Consider the following 27095-nt stretch of genomic DNA (forward strand, 5'->3'; position numbering starts at 1 on the left):
GTGGTGGTTAAGAGGTTATTTTGTATAAGGTGAGAAAATTTGAAAAGATGAATTCAAGACTGCAAGCGGGGAACATTTGGTATGCTGTAATTTGCAAATGTAATAATATGAAACCGTTGGGAAAGTGGTGCCTTTTTCCTTTTTTGTGTGTGAAAATAGTCCAGATAGCAGTGGAATAACTTAATAACTCAAGTTCCTCAGCACTATGACCACAAGTAAAACAAGACTGCAGGTCTGTAGGGGCCCTTGCCAGTGTTGCCCCAGTGACTAAGTTCCCCGTGGAAGGCTGGCTGGGGCCAGAGATGTTGGAACCTGAAAGCGCCCATTGTTAATGGGGCATCATTATTCTGTATTACACGTACAATGTTTGCTTGTGAAACGATTTATTAGAAACAAGCATGCCTGAGAACAAGGACTTGGTTTGAAATTCAGTTGATCTGGCTTATGACATTTCAGATTTTATAGTGCCTTTGTTTCTAAGAATAAATATTTTGGTTCTCTGTAAATACTTACCTTAAAACACACAAACACGTAACCACACGTGCGCAAAGCTGGAAAACTGAGCCAAGGAATGAATTGATGCCTGAAGTTCACTTCTCTGTATAAAAGAGTACAACTTCCAAAGCTGTTGCCATCAAGTTGGTTCTGACTCACAGAGACCCTATAGGGCAGAGTAGAACAGTCCCATAGGGTTTCCAAGGCTATAATCTTTACAGAAGCAGATTACTGCATCTTTCTCTCACAGAGCGGCTGGTGGGTTTGAACCGCCGACCTTTCAATTAGCAACTGAGTGCTTAACCACTGTGCCACCAGGGCTACTTAAAAGGGTGTAGTTTGTGAGTGTGGCTGGCAGTATCCAGCCCAGAAGATGACTTTCCTTTGAGATGCTCAATCTCTTGGTAGGAGGGCTGGTGGGGAGAGAAAAGGGGTGTGTGTGTGTGTGTGTGTGTGTGTGTGTGTGTGTGTGTGTACATGTCTGCTTAACTCTATCCTTCACATGTGGGTGGGGCCAGCACGGTTAAACCAGACCATGGCCACTGTCAGCTACAAGCAGGTACCGATGGCACCTGGCTGGCTGCCAGGCCCGAGGGGGAGGCTCTCCGTGACCCACATCTGTGGGTTGCAACATCAGCCAAAGAGTGAGGATTTCTGGTGATTCTTGAACAGCATCCTAGCTTTGAGGTTTGCTGCTCGTAAAAAACTAGGAGTCTGGATTCTTTGCTCGGGCTACGTGGGTGATACTGGGGCAAATGAATTACTTCTTTGGGGGCTCTGAAATTCTTATCTTTATAATGTGAAAATGTAGGTGTTTGTGAAGTGATGGGAGATGCCGGAATGCAGTGTGCCAACGGGAACCACTAGGACTTTTTCGTTTTAAAAGGTTTTTAAAGACCAGCAACAGGCTTATGCAGCAAAATCAATTTACACATAGTCTGGCTCTTGTCCAACAAATTCCACTAAATGACATAAATGACATTTTAATCTGGAAGGCCCCAATATAGAAAGGCTTAGGTACCTAGCATTCTCATTCGCTGTTTCAAGCCCAGTACAGGGGGATACTCAGGTGCAGCATGGAGGTCTGTTGGGCAGCTGGGTTCCCCTCATTTCCCTAGACTATTTTGTAAACTGGAGGTTAAAGGCAGTGGTACCTACAGTGGCAGCAGGGAGATAGGGAGAAAGGTCAGTATGTGGGGATAGAGTTATATTTAGGAATGGGCCAATGATTGGGTTTTGTGTGGCTCTTGCTGTAATTATAGTGCCTTTGTGTGTGAGACACAGCAGGTTGTCTGTTACTTAATTCTTTGAAGAGCTTGTGTGTAGTTGCTCACACACCTTCACTAGGTTGCCTCTATAGGATTTGCTCAGAGACCACCTCTTAACTGGAGAGCAGCCTTTGCAGGCTTAAGACAAGAGGCACTCTCCTTTGTCGAGAACTTTTCCCTAGAGGAAGAGGCAAGTAAGGGCCGAGAAGTGATCCATGGTACCTACTTTAAGCCAAACTACAGCATCACCAGGATGTGGGAACTGGTGTTTCCAGGTATTTCTTTCAGTGCATCTGACTAAGCTAAGGAGTGTCTACTTGTGCATCCAGTACCTGGGTTCAATAAAGTCATCGTAGTTGAGTCAATTCTGATCATGGTGACACTATGTGTTACAGAGGAGAACTGTTCCATAGAGTTTTCTCGGCCATAATCTTTACAGAAGCAGATCCTCAGGACTTTCTTCTACGGAGCCATTCGGTGGGTTTGAACTGGCAATCTTTGGGTTCATAGCCAAGAACAAACTATTTGTGCCACCAGGGACCTTGGTGTACTGTTGTTGGGTGCTGTGAATCAATTCTGACTGGTAGCAAACCCTATATGACAGAGTAGAACTGCCCCATAGAGTTTCCTAGGCTGTAATCTTTACAGAAGCAGACTGCCAGGTCTTTTCTCCCACGGAGAGGCTGGTGGGTTCGAACTGCTGACCTTTTGGTTAACAGTGGATTGCTTAACCATTGCACCATCAGGGGTCCTTGCATAAAGTAGCATTTGATAGATATCAAAATAAATGAATGGATGAGTGAAAAAAAAAATGAGTGAATGAATGGAATAAACTCCGTGGTAAAGAGATGCATCCAGTCATTAGTTTGGCCCATGTATGACTTTAGTCATTAGCTTTTAGTTCATGTGCTTTTTAAACATCCGTCGGTCTCCTCAGAGCATTTTAGGAATGTCCAGAGAGACACTGTGCTTGTAGGAATCATTTTTGTTATCCAGGGTGACCTTGAAGTTAGTTGTGTCCATTGCCCCTGGTGCTAAGAAGGTCAACATGAGTTTTTGGTATTACTCTAAATGGAAGGGTAAAGAACACCCCTGCCTCACCATTTGTCTGTTGGATCATCAAAATAAGATCTTTCCCTTGTTCATTAGGTGGCCGTGGACAACTGCCAACTTGGAATATAATAAGTTCGTTTCTCAGTTTTCGAAATAAGTCTCTTTTTACAAGGGTAGCACTCCAGCGGTCCCCTTTGAAGTCGTTGTTATGCATTGGGCAGCAGTGTTATTTCTAAGGAGTCAGCCAGCAGACTTGAGGCCTTTTTGGCTTGAGTTCACTAACAGCCTTCTGGACAACATAACTCATATATTCATCTCTTCCCCCTCCCCTGCCACCCATCTCTGCTCCCCTTTTCTCCCCTTTCTCCATCAGAACGGTCCCCACACCGGCCCATCCTCCAAGCTGGACTGCCGGCAAATGCCTCCACCGTGGTCGGGGGTGACGTGGAATTTGTCTGCAAAGTGTACAGCGATGCCCAGCCCCACATCCAGTGGATCAAGCATGTTGAAAAGAACGGCAGCAAATACGGGCCCGACGGGCTGCCCTACCTTAAGGTTCTCAAGGTGAGGACTTTCTGAATTCGAAGGAATCCTCAATGGGGGTCTACTCAGTAGGAGTGGCCACACATCCTCTTACTTCCTGCTGAATTTCATAAGAGTTGACTCTCTTTATTTAATTGGCTGGTAGAGTATGTTACGGAATTGGCAGATCATTATGCCTGCTGATAACATTCCAGGAGAGAACTATGGGCCAGAGGAAGGTGTAGTAGACTTGGAGTTGGCATTGTTCAGCTACTTCTCAGCCCTGAGATCTTGGATGAGACATTTAGGCTTAGCTGCACATGTACAAAAGTGGGGGTAATGATCCTATCCCCCTTACAGGGCCGTTAGGCAGAATAAATGGAATGGAGTACACGAGAAAGCTTTGGAAATGCTAGCCATTGTACCAATGTTTATTGTTGCTCTGATGTTGTTTTTGGTTAATATGACGTTAGCATCAAATTTTAGTAGACACCTCTAAAAAAGATTGAGGTTTTCTTTTTTAAAAGAAGATCCTTTAACCTTTGAAATTTATTCGCACTTAATTTAGGCAATACGTGTTAGCAAAGGTTCTGTGCTAGTGAAGTGTCGAACAAGGAAATTTTCTTTGCTGTTGTATTTCTTGTTTAGCTCCTTGAAAATCCCCATTTTAGTAGCATCAGCCTCTCTTTTTTTCCCCAAGCTGAGTTGCTCTTCAAGATGATAATATCAAGCAGAAGGTCTTTCTGTATATTAGTTTTTAGCCCTACCAATGTCTCCCACATTTAGTTGCTCATAGAGAATGGCCTTTAAAAGAACAGTCTCCCAATGGGATCATAGGTAGCTGAACTGAGAACTCTTCAATCCATGAAGTGTTCTTGCCAGCTAATATACATAATTTTTTTTTTTTTTTGATGAGAAAAGCTGGAAAAAGTTAACCAACATGGGGAACTGTCAACCCATTCTGCCCTGATCATACCCTTCTGCCCCTCTCCATGGGTCACTTGCATTGTCTTCCTCCAGTTGCCTTATTTGGTTCTTTTTTAAACCCACAGCCCTTTACTGCTGCTGTTTAGACATCATGGAGTTTGTTTTCTTGTGGTGTGTTGGTGGTGGGACCATAGACAGTGTGAAGTCCTTCCTGGTGGGCCTTTATATTGTTCTCCTGTGTCTGTTCCAGCACTCGGGAATAAATAGTTCCAATGCAGAAGTGCTGGCTCTGTTCAATGTGACTGAGGCGGATGCTGGGGAGTATATATGTAAGGTCTCCAATTATATAGGGCAGGCCAACCAGTCTGCCTGGCTCACTGTCCTGCCAAAAAAGCAAGGTAACAAAGTTTTTGCTTTTGTTTATTTATTTATTTTTTTAAGAAAGCTGAATATAGAAGCTGAAAAGACTTGGTGCTTTGGGAGACTGCAGGCAGCTTATAGGATAACTCTGGTGGCCTTGGTATATTTATAATCATCTTTCTTTGGTGATGCAGCTGGTTCAATGCCAGCAGCCATGGAAAAATGCCCACAATGTTCAAAGTGCTTGCTCTCATTTCTTATAAAGATTATGTTCCACCTCCCCTTGGTTATAAGTCATTCCTTCTAGTTTATAGAGAAGCCCTGGTGGCACAGTGGCTCTGCACTTGGCTGCTAACCAAAAGGTTGGTGGTTCAAACCCACCAACCGCTGCTCAGGAGGAAAGACCTGATGATCTGCTCCTCTAAAGATTACAGCTTTGGAAACCCTATGGGGCAGCTCTGCTCTGTCCTATAGGGTTGCTATGAGTCGGAATTGACTGAAGAGCAACGGGTTCTGGCCTGTCTTGTTTGGGCTGCTTATTTCCCACCATTACTGCACACAAACACCATTTTAAGCGCGCACATGCGTGCCTATTGACTTGTCGGCATTTGCCTATCAGCAGAGTTCATGCCTACTTCTACCCCAAATTTTTAGAGAAATACTGGCATGATAGAATTTGTCCAGCGAAGCAGCATTCCTTGGTTGCATAACTGCTATTTATGAGATACTGTCCTTGACCTTGCTATCTGAGATTTGAGGGTAGTTCATGTTAATAAATGAATATGCTACTGGGTGCTATTGAAGGCAGAAGGTTGACTTTCATGGTTTGTCAGAACACGCATTCAGATGCTTATGTTAAAACAAAACAAAAAAGCCCAGTTTTGTTCCTACCGAGGCCATAGTTTCTGTTTTCTTTCAGTCCTCTGTTAGTCAGGGTAGTTATACAAGAGTAGAAACAACCAGGGTGTGGTAGCCAAGACCATCTTCTGCCCTGGTTGGTTCCCACAGGGTCAGGAAGTCCTGCAGGGTCTCCACGTGAGCTTATCTTCCATGTTTTGTTTTACAACACAACCCTTTAGGCAATTTTTCAAGGTGGGAGTCTGCAGCCAATAGGACCAGAACCCAGCTTAGCCTTTCGAGTGCTACGTGTTTGGAAAACCACCCAAAATCTAAAAATTAAGAGAAGGCAAAGACAACGAATCTCTGTGGGTTGATTTTTCCATGCATTTGATTGCATGCATGTCTAGGAGGTGAAGCCATGTGGTGACGGGCCGGTGGAGGTGAGCTGGTCAGTGTCGGTCCATGTCTCTCATTGTGGGCTTTGTGGACGGGCTGCAGTCGGAGTCTCCTGGTGGTCCAGCACCCGCCGAGGCCCCTGGCACGACGCCTCGGGGTTCCAGGCCCCCTCCACAATCATTCCTGTGTCGTCTAGCCTTTTCTCTTGCTTCCCTTGTTTTTTAGGCTGCCGGTGTTAACACCACGGACAAAGAGATTGAGGTTCTCTATATTCGGAATGTAACTTTTGAGGATGCTGGGGAATATACGTGCTTGGCGGGTAATTCTATTGGGATATCCTTTCACTCTGCATGGTTGACAGTTCTGCCAGGTATATACCGCTCTTTCTTTCCTGGTTTTTCCCTTTTCTTGGTTGATTGCTATAAAATTAACACAGCTTCTGTTCTCAGAAATGGCCCTGTTTATCCTTGCATAATGATAAAGGGGAAAAAAAAAGATGTTTAAAATGATCCCCCAGGGATTAGAAAGTTGCCTTGGAAATTTCACTTATGATGTGATCCCATTCTCAAATTTATGACCAAGTAAAATTTCACTCTTGAAACCTGAAGGGATCTTCTCGTATTTTTATCGAGTCATTGAGTCAATGTATGAATTGGTGAGTCATTGAGTCTATGTGTGAACCCCGTCTCTTAAGGAAGAAGTTGAAATTGCTTTGTACGCATCAAAGTAATTTTTTTTCACTCCAGATCCCGTGTTTGCTAATGTCCCCTATCTCTTTGTATTTGTTGCGCCCCACTTTCTATTTTTAATGAGATGTAAATTGATGGCGGCGTGTTGAGGTACCTGGGGAAACACGTCTCCGGCAGGTGTACAGAAGCAGTGTGTTACCTTCCTTGGGAATCGGTGGCTCGTTGCATGTTGCCATAGAGTGGACTCTCAGTTTGCTTTTACTGCCAAGCATGCTCCTGCCATCTTGGGCTCGATGTTATTTCTGCCCTACAGAGAAATCAACATCAGAGAAGCTCTATTGCCTAAATGTGGCTGCCTCTGAATCTTCAACCAGTGTCTCTGTCCTAGTTGAACTTTCTAAATAGTCGCTGTCTGCTCTATGTGTCTGCCTCTTTGCCGTTTCCTTTGTGAGACTGCATAGACCATGGTTTGCCTGCATAGACTATGGTTTGCTAGCTCCGATGTTCCACTCCAGTTATTAATTCCTTATTTTCAGTACGGTGCCTCCCTGCATGCTTCTTTTATATCTAGTAAAATATATTGATTGTTTCATTTTGTGCTGTGCTGCTCAGAGTTTGGACTATCTTGCACATATTTTTTTCTGATTAAAATGTATAAGCTTTAAGTAATACCATTGCATCCATTTTTTTTTCTTTTGTTGTGAATCTGCACCGTGAATATTTGCTTTGAAACAGTTAGATGCCTCTTACATTGAGCTTGCGTTACCCGCAGTGTTGCATTCTGCAAGTATTTGATTGGCACTTTATAACCAATTTGCCTGAGAGTACTAGCACATTAACAAAGAATGCAGCTTAAGAAAAATAAAATACTACTTGGAAATACACTGCTTTTAGCTTGACCATTGAGAACTAAGGAGAAGGCATTATTGGAACTTTATATAAGAATGTGCTAAATTAAGTAATTGTATGTATACATACATGCCATTTACTTTTTTTTAAGAGAAAAGCCATAGTGACTTATCAGCATAACCAGATGCACAAAAATGTAAATGGTCGTTGATTAAGGAAACTTTCTGTATTACGGACATTATGAATTCTATGCAGTTTTTATATTGAATGCATTTGTTTGTTTAATTGAATAATATGCTAGAGTATATTAAGAATTCAAAACTTTTTTGGACCAGCCTACTGAATGAATATTTATTTCATTTCATGTGGAACTGTGTTCTTGTGGGGTAATTCATCTTGTCATGTCTTCATTTGGAAGAGCCTGTCCAAATAAAACTGAAGCACTGTGTCTTCAGTAATTAAAGTGGCCATTGGTCCCACTTAAGAATGTTTAATTTGGTTTGCATCAGAGATTGTCATGAGAGACAATCCTTTTGCTGTGGGTGTGGTCTCTTGTCCTGCTCCACCCCAATGTCTAACAGAATGTGGCCTCAAAGCCTGCCCTTTGTAACGTGGTGGCAGCCGCTTACTGGATTGCCGATGCCCGCTGAAACTAGATACAGTGACCGCTGGGGCCCTGGTGGGAAAGTGAGAAGCCCTTAGTTTTTCCCCTTTGTTAGGAAGAGGCACAGGGAAGAGGCACATGGCAGGCCTATGGCTCCTGCCCTTCCACATTGCAGTGAGTTTTTGGGAAGCCTGTCTCGTCTTGGGCATTGGTCAGCTCCTCTTGATTCCTGTAGTCGTGGTATGATGCATCAGTCCAGTGTCCTAACTCTGTGGCCTGCTTATCTGTCCCCCTACCCTGTGATCTACAATCCAGCTCCTGTAAGAGAAAAGGACATTACCGCTTCCCCAGACTACCTGGAGATAGCCATTTACTGCATAGGGGTCTTCTTAATTGCCTGTATGGTGGTGACAGTCATCCTGTGCCGAATGAAGACAACGACCAAGAAGCCAGACTTTAGCAGCCAGCCGGCTGTGCACAAGCTGACCAAGCGCATCCCTCTGCGGAGACAGGTAACAGAAAGTAGATAAAGAGTTTAAAGAAATTTACTTTTCCCCCATGACCCAGCCAGCCCTGAGAACTTCTCCTTTGCTTGGATTTGATCCATTCCTGTGAGCTTCAAGACAAAAGTGACTCCAGTGTGCTGCTTGGGTGGCAGTCCAGTTAGTGTTAGGAGCTTGCAAAGTCAAGTCTTGGTGCATTGCTGTGATCAACCTGAGTCTAGCTCCAAGGGCAAGAAAGGATGAGGGTGTGAGAATCCAGAGAGTTCATCAGCAGGACCGGAAATGCCTCTGTGTGTGTTGGATGAAGCTCAAATCCAGTGGATGTCTTGGTAGCATGGACTGCTTTTGTCCCCTGAGACTTAATCCTTTTTTTTTTTTTCCTAGGTAGACAGGAATATCCAGCTGGGGTTGGTGCCACTAGTATATAGGGCAAAGATGCTAGCTCTCTTGACTTAATTTTTTAAATCAAGGTCAGAACCTGCACTCCAGAGATGAACCTGGACTACTGCTTAATTAAAACCAGTCCATGATGGATTTCTCAAAATCAGAATTGTTAGCTCAGTTCCTCTAATTCTGAAAATAGAATTTGATGCATATATTTTGTTGTCTACCAGTAATTCACGGGTGTGGCCATGCATTGAGGGATGGAATGATTTTTATATGGAGCTCTGACAGCAGATTGTGTTTATAACCTTGGCCTTGGTCTTTGATGGTTACTTTTTGCTTATGTGTGGCTCCTGGTTGGTTTAATTTTCCTTTGGGGAGATGGTGCCAGATAGAGCCTCCACTTACGCTATAAGCCAAGGCCCTGCCAAGGTGAGTGGAGAAGAGGTGTTTTGACCCTTTCCTCCTGAGAAAGGCCTTCACGGAGCGCCGATGGAAGGCAAGTGTGAGTGCAAAGCCACAAAAGTGTTTGGAACTTGGTTCCTACAAAGTTATGTTTTGGAAACAGCAAATAAAAATGGCTAAGTCGCTGGCTGTGTTTGAGTGTGTACTTAGTAAACTTTACTAGATGCTTATAAAAATGGCCGATTCTTTGTCCCAGTGCCAGAGATTCTGGTTCAGTAGGTCTGGGTAGGGTTGGGAGTGTGCATTTTAAACAAGTCCCTCAGAGGATTCTAGATTCTAAAATGCCCTTTGAGGAATACGGGGTTCATCCCAGTCTTGCCTCTCCCGGGACTTCAGGTAGCGATGCCATTTTCTGGACAAGGCATTAATTACGAAGGATTAGGAACGACTTGGTCAGCCATGATCTTGGCATGAATCTGGCTGTTCTCAACCAGCTCCAAAGCCTGGCCTGAATGGGTCCTTGTATATTTCCTTGAAGCCAATGTTGCAGGCAGGTCTGTTTTCGTGGAGGGGGAGGAGAGGAGAGAATTTAGAGTGTGTGTTAGGTGCTGGCGATTGACCAAATTGTTCTAAGAGCAAGGAAAAAAGGGACCATTGGGTCACCCTTATCATCAAGCACGCTGCTGTCATTTAAAATGACCCCACTGCTATTCCTGGGGCCATGATGGAGCCAGTTTCTGAGAGAGTCCAGTCTGAGAGAGTCGAGCCAGGTAGTGCTGTGACCTTCAGGTGCTCCCTACCTGCTTCCCAGTTACCTCTGGGCAGCATCCTTATGGCCACCATCTAGCCTTAGGGAGTTGTAAAAGGGAGTGGTGTGTTCCTATCGCTGTTATTTTTTTATAAGAGGGAAAAATGCTGCTTTCTGGAGCAAACCTATAATTTGGCTTAACTAGGCAGGCCATTGTCCCTTAATCATTTCATTATCTTATTTTTTTTTTTCCTTGCAACTGTTACAATGTTCTTTTTCCTTTGCTTTTATTTTGGTTTTTTCATCACTATCTATTTCTGAAACTCTTTATCACCCCAAACAAAACCAGTACCCCTTAAGCAATAACTCATCATCATTCCCCTCCTCTCAGGCACTAATCTACTTTTGGTCTCTATGTATTTGCCTATTCTATATATTTCATATAAGTGGGATCATACAGTATTTGTCCTTTTGTGTCCGACTTATTTCAGTCAGCATGATGCTTTCTGTTTTTTTTTTTTAATCTATTTGGAGAGTCACCACATGAGGAGGTATTTGCAAAATAATATATAAATTTTAAAACTATAAGAGGCACGAAAGTGGCTAAAATGGAAAGACTTCTTGAACTAAAAATTTAGCATTATACAGATATGAAGGCTTCCTGAGTATTTTTTTAAAATGCAGTGCACTCCCAATCAAAATAGTCTATTTAGAATTTCATAAAAGGGCCCTAAAATTATTTTGGGAAAATATATGAGAGTAAAATCAGAAAGTGAGAAGGAAAGACTAGCTCCGTCCAGTCAGTGGGTATTATAAAGCTGCAGTTATAAACACACTGTGATGTTGGTGCAGAAATAAAAGATAAGCTAATAAAACCAAACATGAAAATTTAGTACATGATAAAGGTACTCTTTTAAGTCTGTTGCAAAAATGTGGATTTGTCAATACAGCAGAATGTTTTCAAGGTTCATCCACGTTATAGCATGAACTTCATTTCTCTGTGTGGCTGAATCATACTCCACTCTGTGGCTAGACCACATTTTATTTCTCGATGCATCTGTTGGTGGACATTTGGGTTGTTGCCACCTTCGGTTACTGTGAATAGTGCTGCAGTAAACATTGGTGTACAGGTGTCTGTTTGAAGCCCTGATTTCAGTTCTTTTGGGTACCTACCTAGGAGTGAATCTTTCTTTTTCTTGATATACATGAGGCAGATGCCCCTAAAATCCCCTTGACCTCAGCCATGGTTGTTATGTTTTCCTTTTTCACTGGCCTCAGCCTTTCTTCATTGTCCTTCTCCACTTAAGTTGGTCATTTTTTTCATACTTCCACCGTGTAATGGAGTTGTTCCTTCCTTCTTTCTTCCCTTCCTCCTCCCTCCCTTCTTCATAATTTATAATGCAATTCCATCATAATTTACTGAGTACTTTGTCTAACCCAGGTTCCAGGTAAGACACGGCCTGTGACTTTCTCCCACTGGAAGTACTCCGAAGGTATTCCGGGGCCATTATTGGAAATGTAACTGCCTTGTATTTCAGTAGACTCAAAGAGTATGAGAGAAATAGGGGAAAGTTGGCAAATGCCACTTCCCCTGGGAAAATAAATCTCTGAGAGATTAACTTACTTCAGGAATGTTGACATACCACAGCTCTTCATATACGTCCAAATGGGATGGCTTATTTGTTCGTCACGATGAGTGCCTCGTCAGTATGCACTGCCCCTTTGGTGGAGAAGGAGATGCCTATCAGGTACCTGGATAAAAGAGGGTTATTGGACGGTGGCTGGAATGACAAGCCCCAGAAAGGCCTGCAGATACGTTGATGACAGAGAAAATGCCATAGGTATGCCAAGCGTGCCTTTACTTGGTGACAGGTGAGCCTGTAATTAGATGTCTCAAGGGTGGGTTATTCATAGGCATTTATGAGACCACTTTTCGTTCTGCTGTGGTCCAGCCTCCACTGTAACGCAGGTAGCACTCAGCATCTTTAAGATGGAGTCTGAATTTTGCCTTCTTGGCCCCGACCTTCGCCCTTCCCCCAGCTGACACGGCCTTTCACACAATTTGTCAATCACTGTTCTCTTTTTAGAACAAGGGAGGCTGTTTTTGATCCAGTCATGAGTTTTTGCTTCTTGACATTTATTCATCTGCACTGGGTTTACTGGTTTAAGATGGACATTTCAGCATATGAGTTTTTGTTTTATGAGATAGAAATATTTTTCTCCCGTACCAAAGGAGAAATTTTTTGTGATCATTTCCCGTTACCCATCAGTTTCTTTGAGACTTGGAGAAAGAGATATAACTTTTTGTGGGGAGAGAGGATGACACAACCTTTCCTGTTTTCCTCGACAGGGGCTCATTCCTTGCTTTGCTGGGTCTTAGGTATCACGCTAGGCACTGGCCATCTACTTGTGCTCCTTTGATGCCCGGTGTGTTAAATGGGACCGGTGACAGCCAGCCCGCAGGGTGCACCTTCGTGACCTTGTTGGTTCTTATACAAGTCGCCACAGCTGCTCCTGGACAGCCATGGGCCATTGAAGAGCAGCCTCTGCCACATCCCTGAGTTAAAGAAAGGGCTTAACCAAAAACCAAACCAAATCCATTGCTGTCGAGTCAATTCCATCTTATAATGACTCTCTAGGACAGAGTAGAACTGCCCTGTAGGGTTTTGAAGGAACCACTGGTGGATTCGAACTGCCAGCTTTTTGGTTGGCAGTCAAGCTCTTAACCACTGCACCACGAGGGCTCCAAAGAGAGGGCTTACTTTTATGAATTTTCCACAAATCAGTTGGGGGTGGGGGGGGTTTTAAGGAGACAAAGGAAATGGGCAATGCTTGTTAAGGAGGTGTGTGGAGTTGCTGCCTTTGTTGAATGGGTTTTTCAGCAAGTACATTGGGTTCTTTCTTTGGATCCAGAAGCTTCCATAGGGCAGGATGGAGGTTTACACTGTCTTCTGTGTTGGCTCCGTCCAGATACATCTCCTGGGTGGGGAGACACACCCTCTTCCCCCAGAAGGTGCCACAGGTATTTTTCTCAGACTTCAGTTTTAACATCCCAGCCTCGGATACAGGTAGATTGACACCTAGAGAAAAGTCAAAGGCACTCAAGGTCATCTTTGGTAACAGTGTCTTTAAGGCAATGGCATGTTCCCAAGGACGTCATGAATCGACGAAGATGAGGGGGGCTCGGGGGAGTCACGAGCTGGGCCCTGGGGCCATGAATTAATGTTCACCAAACACGTCCAATTCCAGGAAGGGAAGCCCCACTTCTAGAAGCTCGTTTACCACCTAGCAGGTTGAACACCATGATCTCGGAACGTTCTCTGTGTTTTGGTCAATCAAATGGTCTAATGAAACCTCACTGGTTCCAGAAAACATTTGGGAAATTGGAGTGGTCATGGATGGCTTCACTGGAATCTGCCCTTTCATGTGGCAGCTTACCGTCCCCTGCCCCCACTTTGTCCTTCTCTTCTCTCTGCCTCCTCCCACAGACAAGGCTGCCTGGCCTGACTGAGATCCTCTAGTCAAACCAGCTCACTCAGGACTGTCTTCGCTCTGACAGGTTCATTCACGGGGTCCTGGGGGGAGCTTTCGGGAAGTGAAAACTTGCTGAGGGAGAAGAGTGATTATCCCGTTAACAGCCTTGCCTAATTACCTACATTTCGTTATGGAGTAAAAAAATTAAACCCAACTCAGAAGCCGGGAGCCTTTATCTTAGCCTCCCAGCCTAAGGTGGCGCAAGCATTTTGTTTGGCCATAGGAGAGCAGGGGGCAGGGCTTGTAGCAGAAGGACCTTAACTCCAGGGCCTCATTTTCTGGTTTAGACCAGGAACTTGACCCACAGCCTAACTAATAGTCACAGGGTTTGTTAAACTGTGGCCCAGTCCTCAGGAATAAACATACAAATAGTAATCACTGTCCCCTGAGGCATCTTTGCTTTTGCTTGCTCTGTTCTCTGCGAAGCCTCCTCTGGGTTTAGAAATCTAATCTAGTATAAAGAGATAACACTCTTTCTTGGTGGCCCTTTAAAAACAAAGGGGGGGAAAACACTGCCTTTCTTAGTCTCCCACATGTACTGTGGAAATGTACGAAAGAGATTCCTGAAAGTGAGGAAGCTGCATTAGAGACGGTAAAAATAAGTGCCTTTGAAAAAACAATGCTTGTCAGGATTTGGAAGAGGGAAAATAGTTGATTACAGTGTTAGCGTTTCGCATTTATAAATAACTTATGTATTTCGATCAGTGGAATATTTTCAAATTAGTAAAAAAGGAAAACTCAGAATTGAAGAAGAATATCTAAGAGGGAAGATGATGGCTTTGTACAAAAGGGAAGAAAGTGGTAGTTTAAATGAGAAGGCTCTCGGAGATTGGCAGTGGAAATTTCTGGAGGGTTGTGGCATTGGGGAAGGGACTTGGGTGAAATGTGGCGTTGTGTGGAGGGATTGCCTGCAAGGCACAGCGCCAGGCCTCAGAACAGGTTAGCGCTCAGGGTAAGACACGGTGATGAGAAAGCCAGTCCCAGAGAGGATTTTAAAAGCATAGTAAAAATGCATGGAGGGAAAATTAAGATGTACCTCAATAGACAGAATGATAGAATTATGTAGTTTCTTATACTTTTGGCATTTTCTTACCCTTTTCCCTTTGTGTTTTTACAAAAATCTTTTCCAGATTTGTACATTTAATCTGAGGCTCTGCTTTTAATGTGCACAAGAATTTCCATAAGTTATCCTTTTTGTAAATACAATTACTTTTAATAACAACAAAGTTTGTAAAGGGTTTCCACTTTAAAAGCGTTCACGTTAAAACTTTGTTGGAATACTCTGGGGGAAAGTGTGTCCGTGTGAACTTTTGTCCAGGGTTTGTGGGTAAAGATTCTTTTCGGGTCGTAGGTTAATGGCAGAGCAGTTAACTGTAGGCTGAACATTAAGTTTTTCTGTTCTTACACAACCCCTAAGTCATATTTGAAGCCCTGGTAGTGCAGTGGTTAAGTGATATGGGTGCTAACCAAAAGGTCAGCAGTTCAAATCGACCAGTCGCGCCTTGGAAACACTAGGGGGACGTTCTACTCTGTCCTCTAGGGTTGTTCTGGGTCGCTAATGGACTCGATGACAACAGGGTTTTTTTGTTTTTGGTTAAGCCATATTTGGGAGTCCCTGGGTGGTGCAAATGGTTAACACGCTTGGTTGCTGACTAAAAGTTTGGTGGTTTGCGTCCACCCAGCGGTACCTTGGGAGAAAGGTCTGGTGATCTACTTCTGAAAACTCAGCCATTGAAAACCCTAGGGAGCACAGTTCTACTGTAACACATGTGGGGTTGCCGTGAGCTGGGGTGGACTTCATGGCACCTGGTTTTAGTCACAGGAGTACCCGTGTCAAATGATGCAGAGATGCCAGAAAACCCAGCCTGGTAGCAGAAGGAGGGATAAAGGCAAAAGTCTTGTAGTTTTAAACTCATTTTAGAAGTCGGTATATTTTACTTCTAGTAAGACATAAGACCCTCCGTTTCCTTCCCCCCATGCCATGCCTCCATTCAGAGCCTTATTATCTTAAAAAAAAAAAAAAAAGATACTGCTATTTTTAAAGAAAGTACTTTTTCAAAAACGTAAGGAATACGTATACGCAGCAATAAAATTCAGATGGTCTAGAAAGTTCTGAAATAAGAAATATTTTCTTTCCTCTTCCCTAACCCCTAATCTCTCTCCCCAAAGGTTACCGCTGCTAAGTCTCTTATATATCCTTCAGACACTTATTTTAAAGGTGTGTGTTCTCACCGTGGGAGGGCCGCTTTCTCCTATCATATTCTGTAAGCTCATTGATGAGAGCGATGGGTTTGCAGGGACAAGGCACAGAAGCTTGGAGAGCCCTCTGCTTTCTGGTTGTGTTAACTTCACCCGGAACTGTTCCCCCAATGATTTTCCAGTCCATTTCTTCTCCATCAATTCCAGTACGCCACGCACCTCAATGGTGGAGTTCTGCGAACTCTGCCGGGCCGGTAATTATGGGCTATGTACGCTGCTGGCATACAGAGGAGTCCCGGGTGTGGAGTCTGCCTGCCTCAGCCATGTTGGGCCTGGACTGCTTCACCCACTGCTAGGCCAGTCTTTATTCTTTTGGCTGAGTCTTCTTGTTCGTGATCTTCAAGCACAAGCTCCCACTGTGCTTAGTGGTGTTTTTTACCTGTTCATGTGGAAGAACTTCCCAGAAGACCTTCTTGTCTTTGAAAACAGTAGCCTCCCAGAGACCTTTTGCATCCATAGCTCATGGCCTAGATACAGAAGGAACTCGATGGGCATTAGGATTTGGGAAGGCATCTTTGGTCAAACCCATGGCGGAGTCTTTCTGATGCCCTTCTCCATGATGGCGCTCAGAGTGTATACATGGCCAGTGGAAATCTTGGAGATGCCATCTGAAAGTCTTTGGTCTCTGATGTGTCCTGATGGTGAGGTTGGACAGCACGTGGACTCTGTGACGGGGACTTTGAGATTGGTGTCTATTTTGCCTCAGGGTATTCCAGCCTAGTCCTTCTCATCAGTGGCGGGAGAGGGGGTGGATATCCCCTACATGAGTTCACACATTTTCCTTCTTGTCTTTTTCTGCTTGCTTCTCCATTTGCCCATGTGACTCAGACCCTTGGGTGTGAGACCCTCAGCCGCAAAAGAGAACGGAAATTCTGTTGAAAATTGCCTGCTCCATTTTAGTATTGAAACCAACTTCCTAGTCCTAAAAAAATATTTTTTTTCCCCAATTCGTTCTTAAGTACTGTATTTGTATCCCAGGGCTGCTATAACAAATTGCTGCAAACTGGGTGGCTGTAACCAATATAGGTTTATTGTCTCACGGTTCTGGGGGCTAGAAGTCCAAAATCCAGGTGTTGGCAGGGCCATGCTATCTGAAGGCTCCATCCCCTTCTCTTAGCTTTGGGCATTGCCGGCAGTCCTTGGTGTTCCTTGGCTTGTAGATGTATTGCTCTAAGACCTGTGTCCGTCATTGTCACATGGTGCTCTCCCTGTCTGTCTCTTCTATTTTCCCTTGTAAGGACACCAGTCCTATTGGATTAGCGCCCACCCTCATGATCTAATCTTGACTTGATTACATTTGCAAGGACCCTATTTCCAAATAAGGTCACATTCAAAGGTATTGGGGGTTAGTACTTCAGCATACCATTTTGGGGGACACAGTTCAATCCATAACAGGCATCTTTTTTTTTTTTAAATAATTTTTATTGTGCTTTAAGTGAAAGTTTACAAATCAAGTCAGTCTGTCACCTATAAGCTTATATACACCTTATTCCATACTCCCACTTACTCTCCCCGTAATGAGTCAGCCCGCTCCCTCCTTCCAGCCTCTCCTATCGTGACCGTTTTGCCAATTTCTAACCCTCTCTATGCTCCCATCTCCCCTCCAGACAGGAGATGCCAACACAGTCTCAAGTGTCCACCTGATCCAGGTAGCTCACTCTTCATCAGCATCTCTCTCCCACCCATTGTCCAGTCCCTTCCATGTCTGATGAGTTGTCTTCGGGAATGGTTCCTGTCCTGGGCCAACAGAAGGTTTGGGGACCATGACCGCTGGGATTCTTCTAGTCTCAGTCAGACCATTAAGTCTGGTCTTTTTATGAGAATTTGGGGTCTGCATCCCACTGTTCTCCTGCTCCCTCGGGTTCTCTGTCGTGCTCCCGGTCAGGGCAGTCATCGGTTGTGGCCGGGCACCATCTAGTTCTTCTGGTCTCAGGATGATGTAAGTCTCTGGTTCATGTGGCCCTTTCTGTCTCTTAGGCTCATAGTTATCGTGTGACCTTGGTGTTCTTCATTCTTCTTTGATCCAGCTGGGTTGAAAGCAATTGATGCATCTTAGATGGCTGCTTGTTAGCATTTAAGACCCCAGACGAACAGGCATCTTTTCAGGTTTCATACTCAGCTGGCTGCTTGTTAGCATTTAAGACCCCAGACGAACAGGCATCTTTTCAGGTTTCATATTCAGCTGGGTTCACAAAAGGGAGAATCGAGGTTTTCCAAATAAGAAGTATCCAGAGAAGCACGGGTCATCTGATTCCCCTGAGGATAGTCCAGGTTCCGCCTGGTACAAGCTCACCTCAACTAAGTGTATTCATCTCTACTCATTTTTAGCCACCTTGGTTTAAAAGGTGTTTGTAAGCGTAGCTGGGAAGTACTAATGAGCTGGGCAGTCAGGTGGGGGCAGAACCAAAGGTGGGCTAGTGAGCTGCTTTGATGGGTCATATTTGACCTCATGTTGTAACTCTCTTGTTTGTGGCTTAGAATAAGGCTTTGTTCCAGCAACCTGCAATCTGACCGAGGTTGTGTATAATCTAATCCTCAGAAGTGGCCTTCAGGAAGGCTCTCATGTGGTTTCCATCCACAGACGCTAGCAAAGGAAAGATAGTATATTTGAGAAATAACCAATTTGTTGGATACGGAACCGAATGGGTCAGGGAAAACCAGGAAATAACCCGATGAAGCCCCGCATGCTGCCAGGTGGGACAGGAACTCTCCCACATGACTGAATAAAGATGTATGTTTCTTTCCCTTAACTCTTTGTCCCACTTCGATTCACTGGTTTTTGAAACCAGAGTTGACAAATGGTGGCCCATTTTCACCTCCCAACATGGACATCTAAGTTCCCAGAAGGGCTGGGGAGAAGAGCAAGAGTTGTGTTTCCGGTTGGAAGCGTTCGATGTCATTAATCAGAGAATGGCTCCCAGCACTTGGGTCTCAGGTTGCCGTGAATAAAAGGACTTGGAGAAAAACGGATCAGTTCCTACCTGCCTTTTACCTTCAAACCCTAGATCTTGAGATATTCTACTTTAATTCAAAAAGAAAAACCAAGTATTAGAGAGCTGATTTTCTGAAAGTTTTCATCAAATTTCAGAAGCCTGGTATTGATCAGTGATCTGAGTGGATCTAATGGCAGATTGATTATCATTGATGTACAGGTAAAAAGGCAATAATGACACCATTGAGGTCTGTCCACATGCCCACAAGTGACAGTCATGAAGAATTAGGACAGGAAGAAGACTGACATTTTGATCAAAAACTGTATAAAAATTTTGTTTGAAAATTTGACCTTAGGACCATATAATTTGAATCTACTACTGCGTAGGAGGGAAGGACAGAGGCTTTGGAATCCAGTGATTTTCATTTTGGCCCAAGCTCATGGCTTTGACCAGCCCCCACCCTCCTTTCTCATCATTGAGTCTCTGGCTGGGCTCCTGTGGGTTTCTAACCATCAGAGGTGGAGCCAGGATTACATCTGTGGCTTTGCATTTTGTATCCAGGTTTCTGCCGAGTCCAGCTCCTCCATGAACTCCAACACCCCACTGGTGAGGATAACAACACGCCTCTCCTCAACAGCAGACACGCCCATGTTGGCAGGGGTCTCTGAGTACGAATTGCCAGAGGATCCAAAATGGGAGTTTCCAAGAGATAAGTGAGTACCTCTCCTGGGAACATCTCCTAGTGGAGACTTGGATACACATGGGTGTATTGGATTGACATTTTCATTTTACGACCTTCAGCTGCAAAGGTCTTGCTTGGACAATGTCAACACGAGTGAGTGAGATTGTGTTTCTAAATAGCCAACTCCTGGAAAATAGAAGAATTGATTCCTTTTTTGTTTTGATAACTTTCTTAAAGGAGAGCTGTGGAGCCATGGCTGGCCCCCTAAGAGGATGCTATCTGGCTAGCATTTTTGTAATTTCTAGACCATTCAAACTCAGTCAAGTGGAATAAACTTGGAGTTATCCAATTTATAAAACACACCTGACATTCAATCTCTTGGTTACGAGAACATGACTCTTGTATAGTTGACTTCTGTGGAGAATTAGGTGTAGAAAGTAAATTGCCTAGTGAAACATCCCCCAGTGTTGCTGTTTTCAAAGGTTATCAATGTAATATCAAGCCGCGAAGCTTCAAATTGTCGCCTGACACCTCGTTTCCAGTGGTCCATAATATTTTCCTTGTTGGATGATACAGAGGTATCATCAGGTATTCAGCCTGAGCCTGGCTGCCTGAGCTCTGCAGAAGGTGGTGGTGTGGACTTGTGGATCTCTGCTCTGGCTTGACGCCCACTTGCTTTCGGCTCTGTCATGTTGCCAGCCAGTAGCTGGGCAGCCTTGGGTGAGTCTCCTGATTTTTGGTCTTCAGCCCTGTAAACTGAGGGTCATGGTACCTCTCAGGAGCGAGCATGCTTCTTGGCTTCTATGCGTTTCCTTTTCCCTTCGTGTCATGTACTGGTAACCTGGGAGCTCTGGACTGCAGGCCCCAGGAGAATGGTTGTGCTGGTCACAGAGGGAGTGAGCAGATCTTGGCTATGAGCCCACCATCCTCTAGACAGGAAGCATCCCCCAGACCCACCCCTGAGATAAGATGGGATGGTCATTGAAGGGCCCTCAGCTCACTTCTGGGGTATCTCTTATAGGAATTAGAGTCCAAATATCTTAGAGTAATAGAATATGGAAATACTAACTGTATTTCTGCACCCTATAAACTGGAATAAACTCTCGACTTGCTTTTTTATACAGCTCGCCTCTTTGCTTTGATATTTGCAGTATCTCTCAGAGGTTAGGAGCCCCGGTGGCACAGTGGTTAAGAGCTACAGTGAGCTATGGCTGCTGACCAAATGGTTGACAGTTCAAATCCCCCAGCTGTTCCTTGAAAACCCTATAGGGCAGTTCAACTCTGTTCTGTAGGGTCACTATGAGTCAGAATCAACTCGATGACAGTGGGTAATGGGTCTCAGAGGTTATGTTAAAGAATTGTGTAGTTACTACAAAAGGAGCTCATATGTAAGTTTGGAAATCAAAGATAAGCTTTCCCAGACCCTGGATAGGGCCAACTGTGTTTGGGAGGAGAGGTAGCTTGCAGTTTTGCTTCATACAACACAGCATCTTTGTACACTGCGCCTATATACACCACAGGGCATACACCATATATGCTGCACCAGTGTGTTTCCCAGTGGCCAGTTTAGAGACATGAACATATACCATAAGCTAGAACCGAGTCATTGTCCGGTTCTCATTCAGTTAAAGCATTAATTGATGTAATTTCCAGTTTATTTGTGTACTGTAGTGAAAAGACCATGCATCTATCCGTCCATCCTTCCATTGATTCAAGACATGTTTATTGGGGACTTACTGGTGAGGCCCCGGAGAAAACACAAAGAATTGTTTCTTTACCTGTAGAATGTGGAGAGAAAAAAGGAGTGTTTCTCATGAGCCCTCCCAGCTCATGTGGCTGATTATACAAGCAGGTCAGCTCATTTGTACATTCCTGCTGTATATGACTGAATTGGGGAGCTGTTGCCTTTCCCAGGTTCAGCCCATAGCTTTTGCCACCTGTGACACCTCAGTCAACAGTGGGCGTCTGTGTGCGCTGAACCATTAGCTCCCACCCGAGGGGTTCCCGGAGTGTGGAAAATCTGAGTGCTAAACATTTCAAAACAGCGTTCAGTACAAACGTAGGTGGAGCAAATTTCCAATGAATGAAGGCTATTTAGAAGCAGTTTATTAGATTGGGGCAAAAGTTACACAAAGGAAGGATTGTCAGGCTTGTGTAGCGGGGCAGTAGGACATAAATTAGCCGCTTTTCCAATGCAAATGTTTATTTTCTGCCAAGACGTTAAATTTAATTTTAGCTCTAGGTAGAAATGGAATGACCTCAGCATAGCATACGCTGCCCTCAGTCTTAATGTTGAACCTTTTCAAACTGGTGTGTACTTACCTTAAATGCTGTTTACTGATGGTAGCTCAATATTGGGCTATGTTGTACTTAAGTTACAAAACTACACTCATAAGTATTCCAAAGACGTCTCCGTTCTGTTGGTGTCCTAGAACACCTTAGGACAACACGTGGCTATTAGTATGACGTGAAGAGATTTTCCGCGCTTGGAAATTTAGGATACTTGTTGGATTCAGTTCGGGTTTTCTTCATTATTAATTGTGGGTTGTCGTAGGATTTCTGAAACATTATTTCACAAAAGTACTACCTCCCATCTTCCAGCTTTTTGTTTTTTCTTTCGTGAAAAATTAGAGGTTCCTGGAAAATGTGTTTAAGATTCATATCATGTCACTTGGCAGGAAATGTGACCGTAAAATCCACTGGTATTTGAATAGTAGTGATTTTAAAGCCTCCAGTTCACAGGGATGAAAAATAAGAATTGCTTTAAGTTTTTTCTTTTGAGACATTCTAAATTATGCATATTTCATTGGCCCAAGATCAAAACTCCTTGTTGTTGACATTTGGGAAAGCTGACCACCTCACTAGCAAGGATGCCTTCCGTAAAGAAAATAAATCGAGAATACCTACGTGAAATATAATAGCTGTTCAACCAGTAATTGACATTCTCTAAAACGTCACTAAGAAAATACGCACGCACGCGTGTACCTCAGGTCTCATTAGTTCCATATGATAAACGCTCCATGCTTCAGCAAGCCGCTGAAAGATTTTTATATTTAGTTCTGGAATTCCACTCTCTGCACCCCTCAGCCAGATGCTGTGTGCTAATCCCCTATTTACATGTTTAGGCTGACGCTGGGCAAACCCCTGGGGGAAGGTTGCTTTGGGCAAGTTGTCATGGCTGAAGCAGTGGGAATCGACAAAGAGAAGCCCAAGGAAGCAGTCACTGTGGCTGTGAAGATGTTGAAAGGTGAGTGGGGGTTGGGAAAGGTGGACCATCTTATCAAGAATGTCCCTCTGCTGGTATTTGAGCTCTATCATGGCAGGGGGTCAGAGAGCACATAGTTGACCTCGAGGTTGAGAAGTTTTCAGAATAAATCAGCATCTTGGACAGACTATTTATCTTGAGCTGCGTGTGCTTACAAAAAAGAAAAGCCAGTGTTGTTAGAAAGTGGTAGCCTCCTGGATTCTGTTGTGCTTTGACTTCTTGTAGATGACTCTGTGTCTTCATTCCTCCCATATTCTGTGTGCTTAGAAAGTTCACTCACATAGGATTGGTTAGGGTAGGTGGGGATTGGCATGATGGATCTACTTAATTTTCTAAGTTGGAAAATTGGCATTTTTGGAGGGAGCAAGGAGGCTTGTCGTCTTAGAAGACACACAACGGGAATGTTCCCTAGAAGCGAGGATAGCGAAGCTTTGTCTTGCTTGTTTTGGACATGCCATCAGGAAAGACCAATCGCTAAAAAAAAGGACATCATGTTTAGTAAAGTAGAGGGTCAGCGAAAATGGGGAAGATCCTCAATGAGATGGATTGACACAAATAGCCTCGAAAACGGACTGAACCATATCTAAGCTCATGGAGATGGCACAGTACTGGGCAATGTTTTGTTCTGTTATACATAAGGATGCCATAACTGGAGCCAGCTCCACAGGACCTAACGACTACAATAAGGAGGCTTAGGGGAATGGAGGCCATGGCGTCTCTTCTGGGAGGAGCAAAGCAGATGTGACACTGGTCTGGGAGAGTCACTTAGAAAGCTGAAAAGGAACTAACAGGATTGGTGTTGGTGCAGAACCTTCTGGAACATGTAAAACAGTTATCCTGAGATGTAGACGTCAGGTTGCTTTCATGGAAGTCTGAATGTTTCTGTATTAACCCTTCAATCCTGCTTCATACCCACATCCAAGAAACTTAAAGGACTTTTAACCATTAACTTATTCTTCCCTCGGTATTCTTTTACAAGAGGCGTTATAGGGAACGGTCACATCATAAATCCTGTTGTAGGAACCTCAGGAAAGGAGATCCCAGCCCTAAGCCACATTTTCCCACATACCCAATAGAGAGATCTGTCTATGGGAGGTGGGGTACCTGACACATTGTAGGTACACTGTTCCTTTCCTCCGTGGGTTCTCCTGGGATAGTCATCTCTTCCGAAGAGAAGTAGATCTTTCAGCTACCAAGCTATGATATGTCCCAAGGAAAACTAGGATGTTTTGAGGTGGTCCCCATCTTGGAGTTTGATGGCGAGGAGAGAACTCTGCGCTCTCGCCCAGGTGCCTTGGTACCACCGACAGAGGCAGCCCCCTGTGCCCACCCTGTGTGGCCTGGACCTTTCTTTTCTCTTCTCCCCTTGCCTTCGTACATGACAGTGTGGTGTGGGCTGTACCCGGTGGCTCTGTTGGGCAGCACCAGCCGGCAGACCCTGGCCGCATACTAGGGGTAGGTGCAAGGAGACCCCGCCTTTGCTTCTCTTTGAGCAGAACTTCTGATTTTCGTTTGGGGTGCTCAGATTGCAGAAAGGGGGATCTGGGAGTTATGCCTGTCCTGTGACGCCAAGACTGGCTTTCCCCTTTAGGACGTAGTAAGCCCTTAGCCTCAGAGCCCTGTGGCGTGTTGTTTTTTTTTTTTTTGCTGCTGAGAGCCTCAAGAGAGGAGGACATGTGGAGAGGTGGATCCACCGGTGAGCCTCCCCCTGCGTGGCAGGAGGCTCATTGTCTAAGACCATCAGTGTAGGTTTTGTGAAGCTGAAAACACCTTTCTTTTCAACGTGGTTCCTGTTTGTGTCCCTATTTCATTTTTTTTAAATATGCCCAGGTCTTTTCCGTGTTGAATTAGCTTGAAGAGGGGCATATGGGAAGAGTCTTGCCTTATTAGAAGCTAGCTGTGAGCCCATGGCGTTGGACGTAAGCCATTCCTGCTGGAAATGATAAAGAGAGGTTTATAAACTTTTTCTTAGGATGAGAATCGCAGCCCCTTTGAGAAGCCAGTGGAAACCATGGATCTCCGTCCCCTTCGAATGCACCTGTACGCACTCAGTTTGCTCACAGTCACAGGGTGGGCCCTGAGCCTATCTGTGAATGCTTACAGGGCCGAGCGGGTTCGGGGCAGGCAGGAACTCTTGGAGAAATTGGGTAGAGATTTGAGATGCTCCCATCTTGGTCCTTTTCTCTCCATGTTCTCGGTGTTGCTTTCAGGCACCGTGTGGGATGTGGTTTCCCAAGGCACTTCAGATATGCCAGAGAATAGGACCATTTTATGATAGGGGGAAGCATGCTCCCATTTGTGAAGTTTGCTGGAAAAGAACTGGCCTTAGCATCAGAGGGCTGGACCCCACTGACCCCAAATCAGCTGCTTGACATGGAGCGGCTCAGAGTCCTGTTGGACCTTTCTCCCTTCGCTGATAATTGATGGAGGTGAGGCTAGAAAATTGGGAAAGTCATTTCTGCTTCACACCGTTTTAACCAGGTTCTTAGCATCTAATAGCGGTGGCAAAAGGAGCCCTGATGGCATAATGGTTAAGTGCTCAGCTGCTGACCAAATGGTTGGCACTTTGAACTCACCAGCCGCTCCGCGGGAGAAAGATGTGGCAGTCTGCTTCTGTAAAGATTACAGCCTGGAAACCCCATGGGGCAGCTCTGCTCTGTCCTGTAGAGTCACTCTGAGTCGGAAATGACTCAATAACAGTGTTTTTTTTTTTAAAGTGATGGGAGAGAAGCAGTGGTAGTTCACTGGTAGAATTCTTGCCTTCTACTCGGGAGACCTGGGTTCAGTTCCTGGCCAGTGCACCATAAGCACAGCCACCTGGAGCCTCACTAGAGGCTTGTGTTGCTGTCATGCTGAACAGATTTCAGTGGGGCTTCCAGACTAAGACAGACTAGGGAGAAAGGACTGGTGATCCAATTCCAAAAATCAGCCAGTGAAAACTGTGGATCACAGTGGTGGTCCATCCCCGTTGTGTGTGGGGTCGCCATGAGGCGGGGGCTGGCTCGACAGCAGCTGATAACAACAGTGATGGCCGATGAGCTCAAGGAAATGAACTGATTTTTAACTTCCTGATGTTTGCAGATGATGCCACAGAGAAAGACCTTTCCGATCTGGTGTCAGAGATGGAGATGATGAAGATGATTGGAAAACACAAAAACATCATCAATCTCCTGGGAGCCTGTACGCAGGATGGTGAGTAGGAGGGAGAAGTGCTTTCCTGCAAACACTCCGCGGTGTAATGTTAGAATCATTTTAGAAACTGTTGGGCTTTTGGAACCCGCGCCCGGGGCACCTCAAACGCTTGCTTACACTTCCTTTTAAATCCCCTGGGGAAGAGGTATCCAGCCACAAGCACAAAGAGGGCTGTGGGGGCTGGAGGAGTCTGGCGTTTCTAGGTCAGGACCACAAGTGTGGATTGGAAAAGGCCGTCCCCTGACCCGCCCTTTTGTTTTATATGTGCCGAGGGCGGTCTTCCAAATCAGACCCTATGTTTTGGTTGCAGGGGTCTTTCCTCCCTCCCTATGGGGGTAGAGGCATTGACATCTTGCTAAGGGCAAACGATGGCCAAGCTTCCAAGAGTAGGGTAAAAAGAGGGGACAGTGGTAGGAAGGAGCTTATTATCTTCCTTAGGGGAGAGAGACCCCAGCTTCTCTCATTGTTGTACTTACTGGCGCTTTGAGAAACAATCCAATAGTCATTAATAAACTCCAAAATGCCTGTCTTTTACTTAGTAGCTTTTCGTTTTAGGCCTGTTATCGGGGCTGGCAAACTTTTTATGTAAAGGGCCAGAAAGTAAATATTTTAGGCTTTGCAGGCCAGACGGTCTTTGTCACAGCGACTGATCTCTGCTGATGTAGTGAGAAACCAGCCATAGGCAATCCATAAGTGAACGGGCCTGGCCGTGTTCCCAAAAAATGTATTTACAGTAACAGGCCGTGGGCCGGATTTGGCCTGTGGCTGTAGTTTGCCAGCCTCTTGTCTCTACCATGGAGAGCTGATTGCACATGTGTATAAGGAAACCTGTACAGGAGTGTTCACTGTGCACTGTTGTCTGTAGCCCCAAACTGCAAGCCGTGTAAGTGCCCGTGAGTAGGGGAATGGGTCAACCCAGTGTGGTGTGTTTATATAATAGAAACATCTGGATTTATTTTCTCAGCCTAACTGAGTTCTACAAGGATACTAGGTGGGCAAAAAGTGTTACAGAGCTGTATCTCATTCACTTATGTGATTAAAAAGAATACATGTCTGGGTGTAAAAATATTTAAAATGAATTGGAAGGACATACTGGTGGGATCCAATTTATGATGGCAGCTGCTTTTGAGGAGGGTACTGGTGAGAGTGTGGGAATGGTGGTGAAAGACCATGCCAACTGTATCTTT

At 44.7% G+C, this 27095-nt stretch overlaps 1 protein-coding gene across 7 annotated transcripts in view; it reads left to right on the forward strand.

Moving 5' to 3' along the window:
* The window catches only part of FGFR2 (fibroblast growth factor receptor 2), a 118874-nt gene that overhangs the window by 71866 nt on the left and 19913 nt on the right, over positions 1-27095 (forward strand). For 3 of the 7 annotated variants that reach the window (XM_064269223.1, XM_064269221.1, XM_064269224.1), the window contains 6 exons: positions 3190-3380; positions 4516-4663; positions 8319-8515; positions 19331-19482; positions 22577-22698; positions 25798-25908. In XM_064269223.1, the coding sequence (XP_064125293.1) occupies positions 3190-3380; positions 4516-4663; positions 8319-8515; positions 19331-19482; positions 22577-22698; positions 25798-25908 (921 nt within the window). Of the gene's footprint in view, positions 1-3189; positions 3381-4515; positions 4664-6086; positions 6232-8318; positions 8516-19330; positions 19483-22576; positions 22699-25797; positions 25909-27095 lie in introns of all 7 variants that reach the window. The other 4 variants (XM_064269222.1, XM_064269225.1, XM_064269227.1 and 1 more) reach the window with 2 other exon arrangements.

The sequence above is a fragment of the Loxodonta africana genome, chromosome 16 (assembly GCF_030014295.1).
Source record: "Loxodonta africana isolate mLoxAfr1 chromosome 16, mLoxAfr1.hap2, whole genome shotgun sequence".
Taxonomy (NCBI): domain Eukaryota; kingdom Metazoa; phylum Chordata; class Mammalia; order Proboscidea; family Elephantidae; genus Loxodonta; species Loxodonta africana.